This window comes from Microcebus murinus, chromosome 14 (assembly GCF_040939455.1).
Source record: "Microcebus murinus isolate Inina chromosome 14, M.murinus_Inina_mat1.0, whole genome shotgun sequence".
NCBI lineage: Eukaryota > Metazoa > Chordata > Mammalia > Primates > Cheirogaleidae > Microcebus > Microcebus murinus.
Genome location: NC_134117.1, coordinates 67,678,158 through 67,699,694, shown reverse-complemented (window position 1 = coordinate 67,699,694; position 21,537 = coordinate 67,678,158). Strand labels below are relative to the sequence as shown.

The following is a 21,537-nucleotide window of genomic DNA, read 5'->3' as shown; positions in this document are numbered from 1 at the left end:
ACAGTGGGATCATACCGGATGACGCTGTTGCAGTGGCCACAGAGCGGAGTCCGGCTGCTGGCTGGGAATCGCTCAGCCCTCTGGACAGTGCCCCTGGCAAGGGGAGGCGCCTGGGCTGGGCTCCCCCGGGGCATGGTCTGCTTGCTGATGGAGGTGGTGCTCTTGCCAGGGGCAAATTTCTGGGAGAAGCTGTCATCTGCCACCCAGGGGGGACGGCTGGCAGACTCTGCAGGTCCCCCGCTGTAGGTTGTGGACGGTGCAGGGTTATAGTTGGGGGCAGGTGAGGGAGTATAGGCTGGTGCTGGGGATGGAGAGTAGGTGGGGGCAGGCGAAGGAGTGTAGGCAGGGGCAGGTGAGGGGGTATAGGGAGTTGGACTGTAATTGGCCCCTGGGGATGGGCTGTAGGTAGCTGTAGGCACTGCAAGACAAAAATACCGAAAGAAAAAGGTGTCAGGAATTCATGCTCCCAAATTCTCCCACCCCCAGCCAAAGATCTGCAAAAGGTGACTTTAATATGAGAGTAGTACAATTGCAATTTTTATAGGAGACGTGTTCCTGAACTTCTTGATGCCCCAGATTTGAATTCTCAGCAGGGAGCCCAAGGAGAGAAAGAGCAAGTGCAGCAGGGCTCTGGGAGCTGGACAGGGCTGGAAAAGGAATATAGCTATAAATATCTACAGCTGTGCAGGGTGGGGCCCGGCCAGGCCTTGGCTGCAGGAGGCCTGCATCAGACTGGGAGTGGGGGTGGGTGCCTAGTCCAGGGAAGAGGGTGGGAGTGGGTCAGCTCAGCTTGGAGGATGCTTTCAGTTGTACGGAAATGCCTCAATTGGCATGCGTTTGCTGAACCTGGACCTAGTTCAGCCTTCGGCACAAAGCAGATGACCTGGCAGCTGGGTTTTCAAGTTCAGGTTTCAGGTTTGGCTATGATTGCTTTCTTGAAAAACAGCTTGGCTTGATTTGTATTGGGGGGAAATGTCATCTTGGTTTGATTAGGGTGGGGGAATCTTAAAGGAGTCATCAGAGTGACCCTGGGCAGAGATGCTGGGGACACAGCCCAGTGCAGCTGCACACTTGGCCCGTGGCTGCCCCTGGGGGACCCCTGTTCTTCCACATCACTTTGGTGGAAGCTAAGAGTGTGTTTGAGCGACTGTCTAGAGGTTACCAAAGAAGTTGGAGTATAGGGAGGGGAACATGCTGCCCCACTTCTGCTACCCGCTCCTCCAGCTCCCTGAAAGCAGAACACCTTCTTGGGCTCACGACACAGAAAGAGCGTTGCAGCTGCTTACCCACCGCACCATCACGCCTAGGCCCTCAAAGCCCAGCCAGGGAGACCCAGCTGTGCCTTGCACACAAGGTCCAGCTGGCCTCCTTCTCAGTGAAGGAGGTTCCAGAAGCCTTGCCTCACTTCACAGTCTGCCCCTCTGGAAAGAGGCCTCATTCACCCCACCCCAGGAAGCATGTCAGGGCAGCCTCCCTCCTCGTTCTTGAGCTCAGCCTGGGCAGGATGGACTACACTGAGGCAGCGCTCCAGGGCTCTAGCCTAGAGAGGAGGGTCTTCCTTGGGGCTCAAGACCCTGGTCCTGCCTCTGGTATCTCTTTCCCCTGGATCACCTTAGGTGACCTGTGGTTCCCATTTTGCACCTTCTACTCCCAGGTGACTTCAACGCTAGATGGCATAGAAACCCTTATGCTGGGGATGGGTCCCCACCCTGTGTTATTGAAGGATTAAGGGATAGCTTCCATAGGTACAATCTCCATAAGGAATCTTCCACTTCCATAGGGGTAGACTAGGCACATAACAAATCATCTGAGTGAGTCAGTCCTACATTATCTCCCTTTGCACTTGAGGTCACTGAGGTTCAGACAGAGCCAGTAAGTGGCAGAATGTGTCTTCAAAACCACTTTCTATCACCCCAAACTGCCTCTCTAAAGAATATGAGTCCAATTTCCAGGAAATCTCAATGCACCATGTCATTAAGGAGTCATTTTCAACATTGTGGAGACCCCATGCTCTGGCATGTAGCTCAGCCATCAAGAGCCCTGGCTCCAGGTTCCAAATCTGCTACAGCCTGGCTGTGTTACCTTAGGCAAGTTCCTTAACTTCTCTGGGCCTCAGCTACTACATCTAAAAATGGCAATAATAATTCTTAGTACTTCACAAGGTTATTATGAGGATTAAGAGAAGATACGAAATATAAAGAGCTTAGCTAAGTACCTGGCAAAGTGTGTCACTAAATGTGAGTGAGGATAGCAAGGAAGGTGGCACCTGGATCTCAGGGTCAGATGTCCTGTCAGCTCATCTCACCGCCTGCTAGTCACCTGGGGAAGCCCAGTCCAGGTAGACTGTGGGATGAGGGAGGGGGGAAGGGAGATGGGACAGCCCAAAGTTAGATAGCCTGGGAGTGAGTCTACTCAGTGGTGGAATGTACGACAGCTCTGCCTGCCTCACAGCTGTGGCAGGCAGGGATTGACATAGCGAGGACATTTTATAAATCTGTAAAGCCCAAGTTCAAGGTGTTGTCACCCTCCCTAACCACCTTGGGAACGGCTCCCTGGTTCCTAGAGCAGAGGGTCTCAAAACGCTGGGGGCAGAAGTGATTTGAGGAATGCTATGAGGGAGGAGGCATGGGGAGAGGTGACCAAGCAGAACTTCAGAGCAGCTTCATCCCTCTGTTATGTACAATGGAGTTCTCTGCAAGATTTTTTCCTTTTTTTGTAAAGCACAGTCCTCTGCTAAAAAACATTAAGAACAAAAGCCCTATCCTGTGCTGTCCAATACATAGTTCTATGTGACTGCTGAACACTTTGCAAGGCAGCTAGTCTGAATGGAGCAGCACTGTTCAGTGCAAAGCACACGCTCGATTTTGAAGACTCATTAATAATTCTTTTATACTAATTATATATTGAAGTGATATTTTGAATGTACTGGGTCAATAAAATACATTAAATTGAATTTCACTTGTTTTCTTTCACTTTTTAAAATGCGACTACTAGAAATTTTTTTTCTATTGAATGGTGCTGCCCACACCAGAATGACACTTGCACATGCCCGGCCCTCTATGGGCATCATTTCAAGTAATACTCGCTGCGATCCGGCGGGGGGGCCGATGGTATTTGCAAGTCCACTTTACAGCTGAGGAATTGAGACTTGGGGAGGGGCTACCTCAACGTCATCCAGCCTGGCTGGACCTGGGCCGACTCAACTCCAGATCTCTGCTTAGATCCTCCCCAGGGGGCCAAACAAACAGGTTTTAGCAGGCCTCTTCCAAAGAAGCCTCTGCCCACCTTTCCTGCCTCCCTCCAGCAATACCAACTCTGCTCTCTGCCTGGCAGTCGCTCCCCTCCACCGCAAGGCCGCCCAGACTCCCTGGCCCACCCCCCTCTTCTAAACTCCCACAACACGAACGTCTGGCAGAGGCAGGCCGGAGCCTGAGGCCCGGGTCTGCGGGCTTCCTTGCCGGGGGCTGCAAGGAGAAGAGACCTTCCCGGCGACTCCCCTCCCGCTTCGCGGCCCCCCACTCCCGGCGGGGTGGGGCGAGGGGTCAAGCAGCAGCAGCCTCACGGTTCCCTCTGCGTCCTCCAGCCTGGCCTGCCGCGCCACCCCACAAGCCAGGAGAGAGACCTGATATCCCGCCTCGGAGCCCCGGGGCTGTTGCTATTTCTGCGTGACGGAATTAAGCCCGTCCAAATTAGAAGGTGATATTTCATCTCTAATTGGCAAGTTCAAAAGGCCCCTATCGCACTCGGCGGCCTCGGGAATGTGTAATTAAGCAAGGTGATTTCTGACTCACTCCAGGCCGGGCCAGGCTCCCGCGACCGCCGCCCGGCCCACAGGCGGCCGTGGCCGTCGCGGCCGCGCGCCCCGTCCCAGGCCTCGGGCTCCCGGGCGCCGGCGGTCGGGTCCGGGCTGCGGACGCCGCCATCGGCCCGCTCGAGGCCCTCTCCGACGCCCGAGCCCGGGAGCCCGGGGGCAGGGGAGGGAGGCAGGGGCTCCAGCCCACACTCCCGCTTCGCCCCGGCCGCCTGCCAGCCGCCCCCGGGCCCCACTCGGCGGCCCGGCCTCCTCGGGAGAGGGAGGCGGAGGCAGGCCGGCTCCAGCGCGCGCCCGCCCGGCCGCCTCCTTCGCCGCAGGCAGGAATGAGTTAACGTCTGCGCGGCCTGGGAACGCGGAGGCCGCGGCTCCGGCGGCTCCTCGGCCCGCCGGGAAGGAGGGGAGGGGCCGCCGAGCAGCCCGGCAGCGCCCGGTGCGCGCCGCCCCCTGGCGGGCCTGCGGCGACGGCGGCGGCCGGGCGGGCACCGGGGCGCGGGGCGGCCCGGAAGGTGCCAGGGGCCTGCTCCGGACGGGCCGGAAATGCGGTCCCCGAGCCGACAGCCGCACTCCTCTCCACCTCCCGCCCGTGTCCCCGTGCTCACAGGGACAGCCGCTTCCTCCCGGCTCCATTCGAGATTTTTCTTCACCACTGCAGCCCCCTCCCAAATGCCGCCTCATCCTGTGTAGTTTTAACCTCAGAACTTTCCGTCCCGGCCCCTGTAGGGACGGAGAAGGGCCCCTCCTGTGTGCCAGACACCGAGGCGTACATCGCACAATCCTCGTTTTCAAATGAGGAGATTTGGCCCGGAGAGACGCGGCCCTTCGCGGTCTACAGCGCGCGCAGGTCGCTCGGCAGGCCCTCAGGCCGCCCACGCCAGGCTGCCGCCGGAGCGAGCTCGCAAACCGGGCTGATCCCGTGCCTCCCGACACCAGCCCAGCTCCCCTGCGCGGGGCCCTTCCTGACTCCGTGCCTGTCTCATCTCCCTGCGTCCGGCCACAGAGAAATCCGCCCGGTCTCTCCTCGTGCCCTTAACAGGGCATGCTCCGAGCCTTTGTACGTGCTGTCCTGTACCCTCACGCTTCTGCAGGACACAAAAGGTCTTCCCTGTCCCCCTCCCGCTCCCGTAGATTTATCTACCTCATTCTTTCCCAGAGGAGCTGTCGATGTCCTCTCTTCCTGGATCCTAGCATGGTAAAAACGTGAGGGTGTCAGGTGGAGACGGTGATAAGGGGGCTGTGCCTGCGTGGGGCAAGGGGTACGGGGGAGACCTCTGTACCTTCTCCTTGATGTCGCTGTGGACCTACAACTGCTCTTTTTAAAGGGCTATTAAAAATTGTACATGTAGGCCGGGCCGCGGTGGCTCACGCCTGTAATCCTAGCACTCTGGGAGAGCGAGGAAGGTGGGGGGGATCGCTCAAGGTCAGGAGTTCCAGACCAGCGAGAGCGAGACCCCGTCTCTACTAAAAATAGGAAGAAATTAATTGGCCAACTTAAAAAAAAAAATATATATATATATATATATATATATATATATATATATATATATATATATGTTAGCTGGGCATGGTGGCGCATGTCTGTAGTCCCAGCTACTTGGGAGGCTGAGGTAGGAGGATTGCTTGAGCCCGGGAGTTTGAGGTTGCTGTGAGCTAGGCTGACACCACGGCACTCTAGCCTGGGCAACAGTGTGAGACTTTATCTCAAAAAAAAAAAAAAATTGTACATGTATAATAATCTTGAGGGGAAAGAAATGTTTGTATCAGTACTGTAAATGGAAAATCGTTATTGCTTTCCATAAATCCAAGATGGCTGTTAAATGTGTTGAAACTATAATGCTTTGAATGCAGAGTGTGTGCCCAGCAAAAACCCTATCTCACCCATTTGTGTAATGGGCACCAGAAAATCCCTCTGGGAACTCCTGACTCATTGCTCCTGTGTATCCAGCTGCCAGAGGACAGAATGCACTGCTCACAGCCTCTCCTGTCCCCATGTCCCCCACCTGACTATGCCTTCCTCCCCAGCATCTGTGCATTCATTTGTTCCTTCATTCCCTATGCCTTTGCTGACCATCTTGTTTGTTCCAGGCATGGGTCAGGTACACACAGTGGAGAAAATCCACCACAGCCCTGACTTCCTGGAGTTCAGAGTCAGAATCCAGTGGGAAGGAGGCGATGGTGACCAGACTCAGGGCCTGTATGCTGAGAGCCCTCTTGTGGCACATCCTATATGCTAGGGCACATGGGACCTTCCCCCAGCCTGGGAAAACACCTGCTGGAGAGCCCTTAGGTTCTTTGAGCAATGACTGGCAGGGGAGGAGTTACCCTCAGGCTTTGGGGAGCAGGCCCAACTTTGCCTAGGAGAGCAGGGGCCATGGGGCTGAGCCCTCATCCCTGCAAGGGGACCCCGGGCACTGATGAGAATGGGGTCCAGACAGATGGAACAGACAACCAGCGAGTGCTGCCTCTGGCTGCCCCTGAGCTGCCCCTGTCCCTCTTCATGTATTCCCCGTACCTCCTGTTATCCTGTCTTGGCTGAGGAAACAAAAGACCAGACAGGTTGAACAGCTCGCCCTGGGTCACACTGTGATGCAGCGAGTCTGTCCAAAGCCCACAGCATTTCTGTTATGGCTGCCTGTGATTGCAGCTTGAGCCAGACCCAGACTCATGGAGGAACAGCTCCCCACCAAACCCTCTCTTCCCTCTCCTTGAGCTAGAAATCTCCAGCCAGGAGCAGCCTCTTCCTAAGAGCTGGGAGCTCTATCCTTACGAGATACTGCCCGCCTGTCTCCTCAAGGCCAAAAGTAGGCTCCGCAGGATCCTGGCCCACAACCGGGGTTGGGAGGGCTGAGCCTCATTAGCAGGGCCTTGCTGGCCACCATCCTTCTGTGGCTTTGGAGCCGACCCTTTGTTCTTCCAACTCCTGGAGCCCGTGCACAGCTTAGACACCCTCCCCTTCCTCTCTGCCTCTCACCTGGCTGGTAGACAGAAGGCCGGATGCTGGCAGTGGTGACAACCCGGGGCTTGGCTGCAGGGGCAGCGGGGCCCTCGCTGGAGCTGGTATGGGCGGCGGGTGCTGGAGAGCTGGCTGCTGCAGGGCTGTAGGAAGAGGACTGGGGCCTGGAACCAAGGGGGGAAGAGTTATAGCAAGAAGGGCAGCCCCAGCTGGATCCTGGGGCCTGCAGCCACAGCAGGCTGGCTTCCTGACCTCTGGGAGCCTTCGTGAAGAGGACACCTGACAGAGATGTCGCTGGGGAGCTGCCAGAGGCTATGAAGGAAAAACTATGGGAGTTTTAGAGGGGAGGAAGCTATTTTTGGGGTGGCTAATGGCATTGCCTTTAGAGAGAGGGAAGAAAGCCACCAGCCAGACAAGAGGATACAGGGCAAAGCCTTCACTCCGTGGAGACTGCTGGGGTGGGCCGTGGAAGGCAGCAGAGGCAGGAGAGAGCAGAGACGGTGGTGGTCAGAGCTGCCCCATCCCCTCAGCCTTGCAGGGCCCCTCGCAGCCTCAGACCACCCGGCCTCCTCTGCTTACCTTTCTATTCTTGCTAGAGGGTAGCAGCAAAGACTTGGGTTCTGGGCAAGAACGCTTGTGGGGAGCTCATGAGAAGCCAGAAGGCTCCAAGAGCTCCCCCCACACCCCCCATCTTCACAGAGTCCTTATTGCCCCCTCCTCTGACTGGGTTAGAGTTGCCTGTGCCCCGTGTGGCCCAGGGGCCATGGGGCCAAAGAGATGGAAGGCGTCTGAGTTCACTGCTCTCGGGAGATGCTGGCCTCCTGGAGAGCTGACGGCCCCAGAGCTCCTGGAGCTCAGCAGCCGGTGTAACCTTGTCTGATTCTGTATTTCCCAGTTTGTTTCTGAAACTCTTCTTCATTTAAAACTAATGAACACCTTACAGAACACATCCCTGGTTCCTCCCTGCGTGGCCCTGCATCTTTCAGACCCAAAAGGGGACCGTGTGACCACACGCAGGGCAAGTGGGTCACTGACAGGGCTGCTGAAGGAGTGAGCTCCTGGAGGCACACAGCCTGCCACCCCCACCCACCCCATGGCTTCCTGCCTTCCCTCTGCCTGTCCTCCCTGGACCCAAGGCCTGCTCATCTCTGCTGGGCACAGTTGTGGGGTGTGGGAGTGCCTTCCTCTCTGGGCCTCGGAGAGGGAGGTGGTCCTGGGATAGAACTTACCAGCAAACTCCTGAGTGGATCTAGAGGGGCCTACAGAGCCCCCCCGACCCAGAGAAGGCAGAGATAAAACAAGCCTTGGGGAGCCAGTGTTCCACACCTGGGGACTGTGCAGGCTTGCCCTGTCAAGCTGCCAAGCTTCTGGCTGAGTAAGGACATTGTCTCCCCTCCCCAGGCCCACCTGCCCTTCTCTGGACAGGGCCGCAGAGCAGGAGCCTCCATGGAGGAGGAAGAGCATGTCCGTGGGGTGCCTGGCTTCCACTGTGGTAGGAGAGGGCCAAGGGTCAGTGGGTCTCAGCTGGACTCCCCCGCAGTGAGGATGCTTTGCCAGCATCCTGGGAGCCACGAGTCCTGTGTCAGGGAGTGAGGTTGGGAGAGGAAGCAGAGGCTTAGGATATCCAGTGAGAATTCTAAGCCATGCTCCCAAGAAAGGCTGGGGGGTCCATTCTCATGGGTTCCCTCTAGCCCAGCCCCCCTGGCCTGTGTGTAAGGAGGAGAGGCAGCTTGGCTCAGAATGTGACCCTCTGACCCCTCTGTTCTAGCCTCATTCCCTGCTGGGCAGCTCTTTGGGCCCCTCTCCAAGTTTTGCCCAGGCCCTAGCTCCCTGGCAAGGCAGAGAAGGAGGACTGCCCCTGCTGAGGGCATCCAGAGGGCTCCAGGAGCGCTGCAGGGTTGAGGCCTCCGGATGAGGCTAGACTGCCCAGATGGCTCCAGCACCTAGAGCTCCCCCACGCGAATTAGGAGGCTCCTTCCTGTGCAACAACAGGGATATTTCTTGCCCTCCTCAAAGTTTGTTCTTGGTGAGGCAGCAAGGCCCTTATGAGAAGAGACTGGCAAGGAGAAGGCAAGTAGCCTGCCAACCCCCCCCCAGGACACGGGGATAAAAACCACCCCTGGAGGCCCAGGTCCAGGCTCTCCTTGAGGCTGGGCTGGGGAAAGTGGGGAAAGGCACCCTGTGGGCCATGTGAAGGCTGGGGTAGGGGCAGCTCACAGGCCTGCGGGCCACCATGCCTATGTCAGTCCCTCCTCAGCCTGCACCACGACCTATGCACCCTGACCCTGAGAGGCATGTTCTGCCCTGTAGAACCTTAGGAGGCAGTGTGGAAGCTGGGAAAGCCAGGATGTGACCCCAAACATCAACTGGACAGCTGCAGGTAGCCCACACAGAGAGCTGGGCCCACCCAGCTGTTGTGCAACCTGGCTGCTCCAGTCTGGCCTGTCCGGCCTGCCCTCTCTGCCTTCCCTGGCCTCCCTGGCCTTCGGTCTCTGCCTTTCTGGCAGCCAGGAGGGCATGTTGGGATGAAGGAAGTCCCAGTACTGTGTCCTTTATATGTGCTAGGTGTTTTTTTTCTATCACGACCCTATGAAATAGATGCTTGTTAAACATCTTATCAGATGCAGAAACTGAGCTTTGGAAAGGTGAAGCCACTGTCTCAAGGTTACAGACAGAAAACTGTGGAGCAGAGATTTACCTCCCACCACCCCAGGGGCATCTGAAGTTAACCGGCTTCTCTATCAAGAGAAGAGAGGGCAGGGGTGTGCACGTGAGTTAGTGGTGGAAGTCCAGCTGGCCAAAGCTCCCTCCTCCATGGAGCCTTCCTTGATTTCCCCAGCCCACATGCATGACTTTCATTTTCCTGATCCTAGCTCCAGGAGCAAGGACTTTCCACACAGTCTTCCTTTGTTATCTGTGTGTGTGTGAGAGAGAGAGAGAGAGAGGAAAGAGAGAGACAGAGACTTTACATCTCTCACTACAGTACGAGTCCAGCCAAGGGCGGTGGACTCCGCTGAAATGCACCCCAGCTTCCTCTTTATACTCTGCACCAAGCAGGCCCCAGGTCCTGCCCACCTCGGACACAGATGGACCCACGGTGGCGCCTTTCCTGCCTCCCTTCCCTAAGGTTAGGGCTGGCACCTGGGGCCAGTTACCTTGGACCGTCTGCAGGGCTCGAGGCAGGGGCCGTGGCGGTGGCAGCATGGGGTGGCGAGGCCGCGCTGGGAGAGGCAGCAGCAGGCAGCTGGGCAGAAGCGGGTGGCAGCGGGGTGGCGGCCTGGCTGGTGCACACTGGAGCATGCTCAATAGGGGTGCTGATGAAGCGGACCGAAAGAGACAACAGGTCAGGGGGCTCTGTGGGGCCCTCTGCGCGGGGGGCAGAGGCCGCCCGTGATGCAAACAGCGCCGGAGCCTTGGGAGAGCCTGTCGCCAGGCTCCGGAAGGAGCTTCGCCAGAATCCCAGGAGCAAATGCTCAGACCGTGGGGAGGTCACAGCAACATCAGAAACACTCTCAATCCTGGAGAATTTTTCAGGATCCCCCCCACCCAGTTTTTCTGTGCTTCCTAATTTTACTTTTCAGCAAAACACAGTGTAGTGGAAAAGTGGATAGAATTATCAAGTCAGGTTCCACCCCCATCCTGTTTCCCTTTCGTCCTTCCTCAGCCAGAGCCGTGGAGAAGCTGGGCTTTGGGCTCCACCGAACTCAGGGCACTGACAGTACCGGTGGATGAACGCTACTACGCCAGGCAGATCAAAGTCAGGCAATGTGGTGTGGGAATGTAAGAATAGAGACCCCTGTGCCCTGGGGTTTGGGGGGTAAACCTTGGCAAAGCAGCTGCAGCCCAGGATTCCCCATGCCCATGGCGAGGGCCCAGGCAGAGCCCAGGCAGGCCAAAGACTCCCATGGCTCTGTGTGGCCCAGGTGCCACAGAGGGGCTCACACACACTCAAGAGTGGCATGGACTATGGCTCTGAGCCCTGCAGATCGGAAAGGCCTTGTCACTGAGAACAAGAGGGGTGACTACTCTGCTAGCGTGGAACTGCATGACCAGTTGGGATGGGGCAATCCCAGCAGATGCCAGTACAGATAGACCATGACCAATGACCAGGCGCCCACGTGCCCCCACCCGAACGCCTTGGCATTCTGCAAGTGCCTCCTCCCAGGACCACACCAGGAAGACAAGAACAGTCAGAGCCTGGGTTGATGGGATTAGATTTTGGCTACTTGTGAAATGGGGCAGAGAATAAAAATCAAATTACAGGAAAGCAAAGAAATGCACATTCTTCACTCATTCTTTGTTCTTTGACTTATATTTGCATTTGCAACAACAGCAAAAGGACAAATGTGAATCCTGTAAGTGGGGATAACTCCTCCTCCCATGCTGCGCGTCAGGCATCATGTCTTTAATGCCTCACAGCAGCCCTCTGATGTGGGTATCATGGACTCTACTTAGTAGAAAAGGAAATGGAAACAGATTTCAATTGCTCAGGGTCCTAGAACTTATCACTAGGAACAGCAGAATCTGATTTAGGGTCGTTTCGATTTGAAGCCTTAGCCAGTACCTCATGGAGGAAGAAATAAACCTCTTTTTGTGATCAGCCAAGTAGAATCTTTCTCCAATAATAGGCACTATTCTTATCAGAAATAATTAGACTTAACAATACTTCTCTCCATTGAGTGTTTACCATAGTATAAGCATGACCCCATTATTCCATTTTAGCCTTTCAGCCTGTCTAGGTGATTGGGATCATGAACCTCATTGTACTGATGAGGAATCTGAGGTCCAGAGAGGGTGCATCTCTGCTGAAATGTCACACAGCTGCCAAGTGACAGAGAAGGGCTTGAGCCTTCATCACTGCACACATCCAAAACTTTGATGTGTACATGAATCACGTGGGGATCTTAAACTACAGCTTCTGCTTGAATAGGTTTGGGGCAGGGCTGAGAATCTACATTTCTAACAAGCTCCTGGGTGCTGCTGCTGCTGCTGCTCCGGGACTGTGCTTGGAGTAGCAGGTGCTACAGAGGTCTGCCCTGGGTAGGAATGCTGTTTACCAAAGCCTCACCGAATCCTCTCTTCCATCCAGTGAGGTGTGTGGTAGAAAAAGGCATGAAATCACGTGAGAGGGTCAGGGAAGAAGAGAGCTGGAGAAGCAGCAAGGTTGAGGGTTGACCGCCTCACGGGAGGGCATGCCATTCTTCTCCATGCCTGGGGGAGATGCATCCAGATGGGCAAGCGCAGTGGCTGAGTCCTGCCCAGGCCTCCCCCTGCTTGGTGCTCTGAGAGGAGGCCTTGGGCAGCTCAGCTCACCGGCCAGCAGCAGTGCCTGGCCCTGGCCCTTCCATGAGAGCAATTTCCCACCCTCTGTGAAAGAACCTTGCTTCTGGATGCCATGCCTGTGGTGTGGCCATGTCAGAGAAGCAGCTGCAGGCCCTGAAGCCATATGGTTGAGCCAGCTGCTAAGACCCTCCGCTCAGTATGGGCAGGTATGGCCTGGGAAGGCCCAGGCTGACACTGGCCTCCTTCGTCTCCTTCTCCCTGGCCCATCCCACACTTCCAGTGGGCTGCTGGGAAGTGAGGACACTGCACGGGACAAGAGATGGAAATTTCCAGGCTGGGGATGGTATTTTGAAGGATGAATGGGAAGTTGGCTTTGTCTGTCTCCTTTGCTCCAATTCACTGTCAGGCCAGCTTAGCTGCTGCTCTCCCAGCCATGGCTCCAAATGAACCCTGAACTCCAGGGGTTGAAGTTGGAGCTGGATGTGGCCCTAGAGAAATTCCTCACCGACCACAGGGCCAGGACAAAGATGACTACCAGGTCACACAGGCATGCACGTGAGCCTGCTGCTTGGGGTTCTTGCGGAGTGGCATTCTCTCTAGGGCCACTGTCTGCAAACACCAAGCAGCAAAGGCCTAGGGAAGGCAGAGGAGGCATCGAAGGGCATCCTGAAGGATCCTGGGTTGTTCCAGGTGAGTTCCTGCCTAAAGTTCCATGAGTTTCCAGAAACCCAAAAAAGGGAGCATTAGAGAGCAAGCACTGCAGAGAACTTACTTGGCTGTGGCTTCAGTCCTAAAGACAATGCCTGTGAGATGACCCCACCCTGGTCTCAGATTCTACAGCTGCTTTCTGCTGTGGTCATAATGCAGTTTAAACATCTAAGCAAAAACCAAACCAAACCAGATTCAAATGCTCATGGCTACGTGGGGGGAGGGTGTGGCCAGAAGGAGAAACAGCCTGATTATAGTCCTCTCTCCATCTCAACCTGCTCAGCATCAAGGCAGAGCATGCAGACCCTGCACCCCGCTCTGTTGCAGTGGCCCTCAGTTGTGGGAATGATGGGGTTTGGTTGATGCTGTTATTGATGACAATAGTATGTTTGGAAAGGATGGAGATGGTATTGGTTATGGTGCTGGGGCTTGGGGTTGTGGTCACTGGGCTCAGGTTGAAACTGTGATGGTGGGGGCATTGTGACTGCCATTGATGGTGCTGAAAGGGGTGGTTGTCGTTAGTGGGGTGATGATGCTTCTTGTGTTAGTTACAGTGGTGGAGTATGAAGATCTCTGTTGATTGGATGGTGGCAGAATCCCAGTCAGGTGGTTAGTCTTGAAATTGTTCATGCTGCCACCCACCTAATCTACGTTCCCCCTTGCAGCCTGGTGACTCTTGATTGCTCAGGGGAGCCCTGGCCATGTCACTTTGCCTCAGAGCTACACTGCAACTCCAGGGCCCATGTTGACATTGTGGTCTATGCGAAGAACGCCTCGTCAGGTGCTACAGAGGTCTGCCCTGGGTAGGAATGCTGTTTACCAAAGCCTCAGACTTTGGATATGCCCTGCAGACTTCGCTAGTTCTACTTTGCCTGAGAATACATTCAAAATCCCATGGCCTGTGATTCTAGATCTGGACCAGTACTGCCATGGCACCCTCTGCATTCTGTCCATTCTAACCACAATGATTAACTCAGGGTCCAGGACACCCCTTCTTCTTGTTGGCACCTCTTCACCTTCTACTGTCTGTCCAGCCTCCCCTATGCCTGAAGGTCAAACACACTGACCTTTTTTTCCAGGAAGCCTCTGATCCTCCAGTTGGAGGGACACTACCTATCTCTGGACCCATGTGATCAACCTTCATTGTGGTCACAGCCACATCAGCCCTTTCCGATTCCTTTAGCACCCACAGCAGCCAGGTGCCTTGACAAATGCCCACAGACATGGACACTGAGTGAGGACATCTCTCCATGGACCCCCGGCCTGGGCCCACCCAAGGCACTGCATGCAGGGGCCTGGGGTAGCCAGAAGGCACCAGGCAGGCCTGGAAGCAAACAATAGCCTTCCAGGGCTTCAACCAGGTAACCCTAAGAAGGCTCTGACAGGCTAGGGGCTGGGGACAGGGGTCCAAGATCCCACCAACTCTTAGGGATTGGCTCAGGTCCTCTGCCAGCCTCAGGATACCCACTGCCCAGGACCTTACTCTGTCTGGCAGCCCTCTGCCCCACACCCATTCTAGGGCCTGCGAGTCCTCAGTAAGAGGCCAGCCAGATATGGGTGTGCTCCAGGATGCTAGATGAGGATCCCCCTTGTGGATCCTCAGGCTAGGATGAAGCCTTCCTGGCCAGCCCTGCCCGGTGACAATGCTAAGGGTCCTGGAGGCAGAGAGAAAGCCTGTGCCTGGGCAGCAGGAGCGGGAGCAAGGCCCAGGCCCAGCCCAGCCACAGGCAAAGCAGGCAGTCCAGGAGGCTGGGCCTCAACATCTGCCTTTATTTGCCAAGCGCCAGTGTTCTAATATCCTCAGCCCATGATTCCAGGGACAGGTTGATGGGTAGATAGGTGGAGGGACTCTAGCTGGTCTCTCACAGCTCAGCAGGACTGGCTGAATCTTTTCAGCAGCTGCCACCCTGACTATCCCTTACCAAATGCTCGGGACTAGGACAAGCTCAGGTGGGCCGGGGAAGCAAGGCCCAGCGGGAGGCATTCCCTGTCCTCCCGCCGCTTGAGAAAGCTTCTGCCACGTCTGCCTTCCATCACCTCTCCCCTGAGCCCCTGCCCGCCCAGCCTACCGAGTTCCCTGTGAACTGCTCCTTAGCCCAGGTGTGCCCACCAGAGCCCTCCTCTCACCTCCTGGACCAGGACTGAGCACACGTAGCGCCTTCCTGGGAGAGGGGCTTGCAGTGTGCTTTCTGAAGGATGATGGCCCGGCTTGCTGGTTGCAGTGGGGTGTGGGAGGAGAGGGGGCATCCAGGTGTCCCCCATACTCACTACTCGTGGGAGACTAGGGTTGCCCACCAGCTACAGCGTGGATGTGCGCCTGCCATCCCTCCCTGCGGGGCAGGGAAGCAGAGGCAAGCAAAGCTGTACTGGGTCTGGGGCCTGATGGGCACTGCTCCTGCCCCTCACTGGTGGCGCCTGTCCTCTCTCTGTCCCAGACACTGCCTCACAGCCCCTCTTGGGGGGGACGCACACAGGCACAGCATGACTGGGGCTTGGTTGGGTTCACTTCAAATCCTCTTTATTTCTGAACAAGCATGCATATATGTACAGGAGAGAGAACTATGGAGCCAGCACATGGTAGGGAGAGGAAGGCACACACCCCGATCTCACCACAGCCAGGAGGGGTCTCTGCCGCATCTGCCCTAGGGCTTCCACCTCCTCTGCAGAGAGCCCGTTCCCTGTGCCTTGGGCTCCAGAGGGCAGCCAGGGGGGCAGGGGCCAGGGGCCAGGGGGTCAGGAAGCCAGGGATTGGCCTCTTCCCAGGACCTTGATCTATGAGCGACTCAATCCAGGATGGCACGAGGCCAGGGGCTAAGGGTGGTGGGAATGGGCAGTGGCACATTCCATTTCCCTCAGCTCTGGGTGTTACGCCAGGAAACCCCACCTTGCCCTCTCTGGTCTGTGGCTAAGCCCTGTACAGCGGGCATGGGCTCGGGGCTGTTTGGGGGTGAGGAGGGTTGCACTGGGTGGGGGGTGCAGCGCTGCGTGGCACTGGGCCCTGGCGTCAGCTCTGGGGTGGGCAGAGGGCAGAAGTGCTGCAGTTGGCTACGGAGGCACCCCCAGCACAGCTAGACACTGCCAGTGTCACCGTGGGGCTCGCATGCCAGATCTGTGTGGGGGAGGGAGAGAGGGTCCAGCCTGTTGGGATGAGGGGATTCCAGGCAGCCTTTTAGCTTTTAACATTAAGGATTTGGGCTGAAAGGCCATGGTGCCAGTTGCGCAATTTGGCAAAACGTGGGCTGTTACGTTCCGTTTCAAACCTTTCCCTGTGGCATAGAGAGAGAAAGAGACAGAGACAGAGAGAGACAGAAAGAGAGAAGAGAGAAAGAATGAAAGGGGTTAGGGGATGTGTTCACCATTCCCCTGTCTGATAGCTGGGATGGAGGGCATGGGAGGGAGGAAGTTGGCTTGGAGAAACTGCCATCCATGGGGTACTTTCTAAGTGGTCAGGCCTGGGTTGGGGCAAGACCAGAGTCCCCGGGACCAGGACAGAGGAACTGAAGCCCCTTCCTTGAGTGAGTGGAGGGGCCTCGGAAAAGAGGTCTGACTAATGGGGCTGGGGGGAGGCTGGGGAAAGAGGGGGCTCCCTGGGCTGTGTGGTTAGGGCTGGGCAGGGCTGCTTTGGCTGTGGGCTCTCAGGACTGAATGAAATAGGCGGGTGCGCCTAGCATGATCTCTGTCCCCTAGCTGGGCATCGAGAAGGAGGAACGCCTATGCCCTGTCATGAGGCTTGGTGGGCAGAACTGCCACCTCCCTGTGCTGCCCTGGCCTCGCCAAGCCTTCACTGTCCTGAGAGAGACACCTTCTCACACCTCCGCCTGCCCTGACCACCAGGCCTGAGCACGGCCCAGACACACGCGTGCAACACACATACTCACAGGGCCATTGTCACAGATACAGAGGGCCAGAACTTCCCGCCACTTCCCGCCAGCAAGACCTCTGGGGCTCAACCCACACCTGCTCAGCCGAGGGCACAGTGCAGAGCAGGCAAGCAGCAGCAGGACGTGGAAATGGAGGAGAGCGCGCCTGGGAAAGGCCAGCGCGGCTGCCGCCAGAATCCCAGGCCCTCCGGGCTGGAAGGGCTGCCAACACCCTGTCTCAGAGGTGTCAACTGGTGGCCAAAGGGCCACATGTGGCCACACACATAGTGCGTTTAACCTGTACAGCATTTAAAACTTGATTTAAAAATTAATTGTAAGGCCGGGCGCGGTGGCTCACGCCTGTAATCCTAGCACTTTGAGAGGCCGAGGCGGGCGGATTGCTCAAGGTCAGGAGTTCCAAACCAGCCTGAGCGAGACCCCGTCTCTACCAAAAATAGAAAGAAATTAATTGACCAACTAAAAATATATATACAAAAAATTAGCCAGGCATGGTGGCGCATGCCTGTAGTCCCAGCTACTCGGGAGGCTGAGACAGTAGGATCGCTGAGCCCAGGAGATTGAGGTTGCTGTGAGCCAGGCTGACACCACGGCACTCATTCTAGCCTGGGCAACAAAGTGAGACTCTGTCTCAAAAAAAAAAAAGAAATTAATTGTATATCCATACTATGGGATGCTACTCTGCAATTAAAAGGAAAAGAGGAACCACCGGGACACTCAGCAACTTGGATGAATCCCCAGGGAATTATGCTGATTGAAAAAAGCCAACCCTAGAATGGCCACGTGCTGCGCGATTCCATCAATGGAACACCACTGAAAGGGATGAAATTATAGAAATGGAGAACAGATAACAGATTAGTGGCCGCCAGAGGTTAAGAAGGGGGTGGACACTGGAGGGGGAGGGTGTGGCTGTAAAACAGCAACCGGGGGATGCTGGGGGATGGAATGCTCTGTGTCTGGACTGTGTCAGTGTCAACACCCTAGTTCTGACACTGTGCTTCAGTTTTGCAAGATATTACCACTGGGGGTCTGGGCAAAGGGCACATGGGATCTCTCTGTTTTTCTTACAACTGCACTTGAATTTGCAATGATCTCAAAATAAAAAGTTTAATTTAAAAAATGAGTTGCCAGCATGTGAAAAATCACGAAGATGAACTTTAGGTCTTTGAAGATCAGAAGATGTTGCCATGCTGGTCTTACATTTCTGCACAGTAACAGTCATCAGGGACCAGTCCCCATGTCCCCACACTCAGAGGTCCACTCTCCCATGTCTGCGTTACCTGCCAGACCCTCACTCTACCCCTTGAGTCCTGCATATTAGGTCTCTGTGTGAGTATTTTTGACGAAAGAGGCCCACTGCTCACATATTTGAAAACCACTGGTCTAATCCTACCTTTCCTTATACCAAGAGGAAACTGAGGCCCAGAAACGTCATATGAATGGCCTAAAGCTTCACAGAAACTCAGTGACAGGACCACAGTCTAAGTGCTAGGCATCTTCTTCCTTTGCTACACACCTGCCGTTCTGAGGTCAGGGTGAGGGGCAAAGACAGCATGAGCAAAGGCCCTGTGGCAGGGCCCGCACAACCCCACTGACAGCATTACAGTCATGACCATCCCATAGCGACTACCCAGGACAAGGGCGCAAGTCAGATACAGCCAGGTTGCCTGTAAATCATCAGTCCTAGCAAGGGCTGTGGTGGCTGGGTGACGGGTTGTTGTCAGTGCTTAGTGACAGGGCTGGGGACAGTCCTGGAAGAGCTGGCAGGTCTAGTGAGACTGCTCTGCTTGCAGCTGTTTAGAGATCCTCAGCTAGCCAAAGAAAGGAGCAGGGAGCGGAAGGCGCAGGAGACAGGGGAAGAGACAGGAGAGTGAGAGAGAGGAAGAAACCCTCGACCCCCATGAGAGCTGCTTAGGTGGTGACACCGGGGTGTCCTGGGCTCTCCAGTTGTGGTTTTCAAACTTGCTAGTGGGGCTGAACACCAGGGACTGAAAATCCACGAAACACAGGTAACTTTGTCTTTGCCTTTTACCAGGGTCCCATCTAAGGGAGGGCCCGTGCTGTGCCAGCGCATAAGTAGGCGGCTGGGGGGGGGGGCAGCGCAGAAGGATGCAGAGAGGGAACAGCCCGTGGACACACCCCCGGGGGGTTCTGGGGGCGGGGAGGAGGAGGGCCCGTGAGCCTCAGCATCTGCTGCTGCTGGATAGAGAAGGGCCGTGGGGGATTTTCACATCGTTTGAGCAGGGGGTATGAGGCAGCCCTCACCTTCAACTCCTCCAGGAACTTTCCTCTAGAAATCAGCATTGCTCCTAACACTTGGGATGAAGCAGACATGCAGAGTTCTTTAGCCAGGTGAGTGTCAGGGACTGCATTTATAGGCAGTTGTGCCACAAGGCAGGGGCAGGGCACTCTGGGTTACACACTAGAGCCTCCAGGATGGTGACACCCGAGCAGTGGGATCCAGAGGCCTCAGGGATTTGAGCCTTGCCTAGGACGGAGCTGGGCTTGTGCCCATCCCTGCACACATCATGGCTGTGCAATGCGGACCCAAACTTCCAAGCCATCAGGGCCCTGGAGTGCCGTCCCGAAGTCAGAGGGAAGCTCTCGTGATCTCTCTGAGATTAGGGCTCTGCTTGTGGAATGGAGGCACTATTTCAGCTATGTCAGATGGGAGCTGGGGAGCCACAGCATCACCTGCACCTATTGGAGAAGCTCCCACGTGGAAGCAGACAGGAGCTGATGTTCAAGGCAGCTTGGACAGTTTTCTAAGGTGCCACAGCATGGTGTTTCTAGGGAGGGCAGCTAAGTCCATGGTGAATGCCTGGGCAGTTCAGGCACCACCCCTCCATGGAAAGACATGGTCCCTGGAGATTAGATTTTGCCTTGGGCTGGCCAGCAGGTAGGCACTGGAGCCTCAGAGGAAAGCTACATGCTACCAGATACCAGGGACACCATCGGGAGCCAGGACCTTAGAGGACAGGAGGGCTGGCTGTGAGCTGCTCTGTGGGGGTGGCCTTGGAGGCATGGCAGTGACAGAAGTGAGGGGAGAGCTTGCAAGGTCTGCCTGACATGTGGATTTGCATCTGTCCCTGAGGTCACCAGTGCTCCTGCATGCTACAGAATGCCTGACACTGCTCACTTGACATTCCTGGCCACTTTCTCACCACACAGCAGCAGGAAGGGAAAAGCACCTTCGCAGCGGCATACACTGCTCAGGCTGTCCCCATGCGCAGGCTTGGCAAGCTCAGGCTATGCCGGGATGAGACACTTGGCAGGGTTTGCAGTGAAGCCTGCCTGTGGGAGCTCAGCCTTCAGGAGAGACCCTTAGAATCCTCGCTGGGAGCGATGCTAATTTGGGAGGAGAAAGAGAAGAAGGTGGTGGTTGCCCTCAGCCGACAGACGGGTCAGCAGGATCTGGGTGCAGCTTCCAACTTGGAATTGGGGACGGATAGAAGTGTGGCTCAGGTCCCTGAGGAGCAAGAGCCCTGACCAGCCTGGACCAGAGAGGGGACAAGTGTGCTCCTTTCTGCTCAGATGGCCCAAAGCATGACCAGTGACTACAGCCACAACCTCAGGCTTTAATCACAAACAGAAGTGAACTGCCACACCCACTGCACCCCCATCCCAGGTCTATAACCTGCCTGCATGGGATTCAGTGACACAAAATCACAAAAAGGGAAAGCAGCCCCTCCATCCCTGGGCAGAAGTCTATCGGGGTGCCCCAGAGCCTCCACTGCAGGGCCCGAGAACCCAGAGGGAGGGCAGGGGGCAGCGCCTGCCAAGGGAGGCTGCCTGGGCCTGAGGGAGGAAGCAGGCTGGAGCCTCTTCTTGGGGCCTCTTTCCAGATTTCCGGTGATGAAAGTCTACAGTGGCTCTGCACCAGAGTTCTCAAGACCTGCCGCCTCTTGCTGGGGGCCAAACCAAGCTCCTGTGTGGTTAGGGCCCTGGAGGAAGGACAACCCCCACCCACCCCTTGTATATCTACAAGATCAGGTAGAACAAGCCTCAAGAGATGCTTCTGTCTGCAGGATCTACTTCTATAAAAAAAAAAAAAAAAAAAAAAAAAGAGATGCTTCTGGAAGGAGGGAAGAGGAAGACCAAGAATGAGGCCGAGGGACCACCCTTTATACTGCTCGTGTGTTCTCCTCACTCAATAACTTTGCAGAGCTGCAGAGATTCCAGGGGAAATGCAAAAGTCAAAAGTTCGCTATAATCTACCTCTATGGTCCATTTCCCCTACTAATGACATCTGGGTATTGAGGCACAAGCTTGGTGGGACCACCCTGCATATTGAAGGAAGAGGAACACGAAGTAACCAGAAAGGGTCTGGAGAAGCAACACTCCGTGTCTCGTGGGAGGGAGGAAAAAGGCCCCTCCCTGACTGCTTGGTGGAAGGAACTGGGGATTTTTAGGCCATTTGACTCTGGGGTATGTAAAGATTCCTCCATCAAATCTTTGGGAATGTCTACACTGCTCACAGAAGCATCTACATGGGTGGCTTCAAAGAGGAGGGTGGGACGAATGTGGGGACAGCACGTAGGGGCAGTGCAGCGTAGGAGGAGGGGACAGCCGAGAGCTCAGTCACACTTAACATAGCTAGATCTTAACTTCTGAGCTAAATCAAACATATCTCATCTGAGATTCTAAAAGCATTGCAGGAGTGAAGGGTTAAGGGCTGTGGGAACTGCATGCATTCCACGCAGGCCTGGGGGACCACACTTTCAGTCTGGATGCCCAGCCAAAGAGTGGAGCAACTTGGGTTGGCAAAAACACAGGTTCAAACAGAAAATCTACATCAAGTCCGAGCTGTCCCGAGTCTTACTCTGGGGTCCTGTGGCCACTACGCGCTGGTTAGCAAGTCCAGAGAGCTTGGCCCAGGGTGGGAGAGCACCTCTGACCTCAGC

The 21,537-nt window shown here is 55.8% G+C and overlaps 1 protein-coding gene across 8 annotated transcripts in view; it reads right to left on the bottom strand.

Moving 5' to 3' along the window:
• Window positions 1-21,537, bottom strand: part of LDB3 (LIM domain binding 3) — a 62,585-nt gene that overhangs the window by 18,548 nt on the left and 22,500 nt on the right. For 3 of the 8 annotated variants that reach the window (XM_012788017.2, XM_012788018.3, XM_012788019.2), the window contains 3 exons: window positions 9,920-10,078; window positions 6,783-6,928; window positions 16-418 (listed from right to left, as the gene is read on the bottom strand). In XM_012788017.2, coding sequence (XP_012643471.2) covers window positions 16-418; window positions 6,783-6,928; window positions 9,920-10,078 — 708 coding nt within the window. Of the gene's footprint in view, window positions 1-15; window positions 419-6,782; window positions 6,929-9,919; window positions 10,079-15,248; window positions 16,022-21,537 lie in introns of those variants that run through there. The other 5 variants (XM_012788020.2, XM_012788022.2, XM_012788023.2 and 2 more) reach the window with 3 other exon arrangements.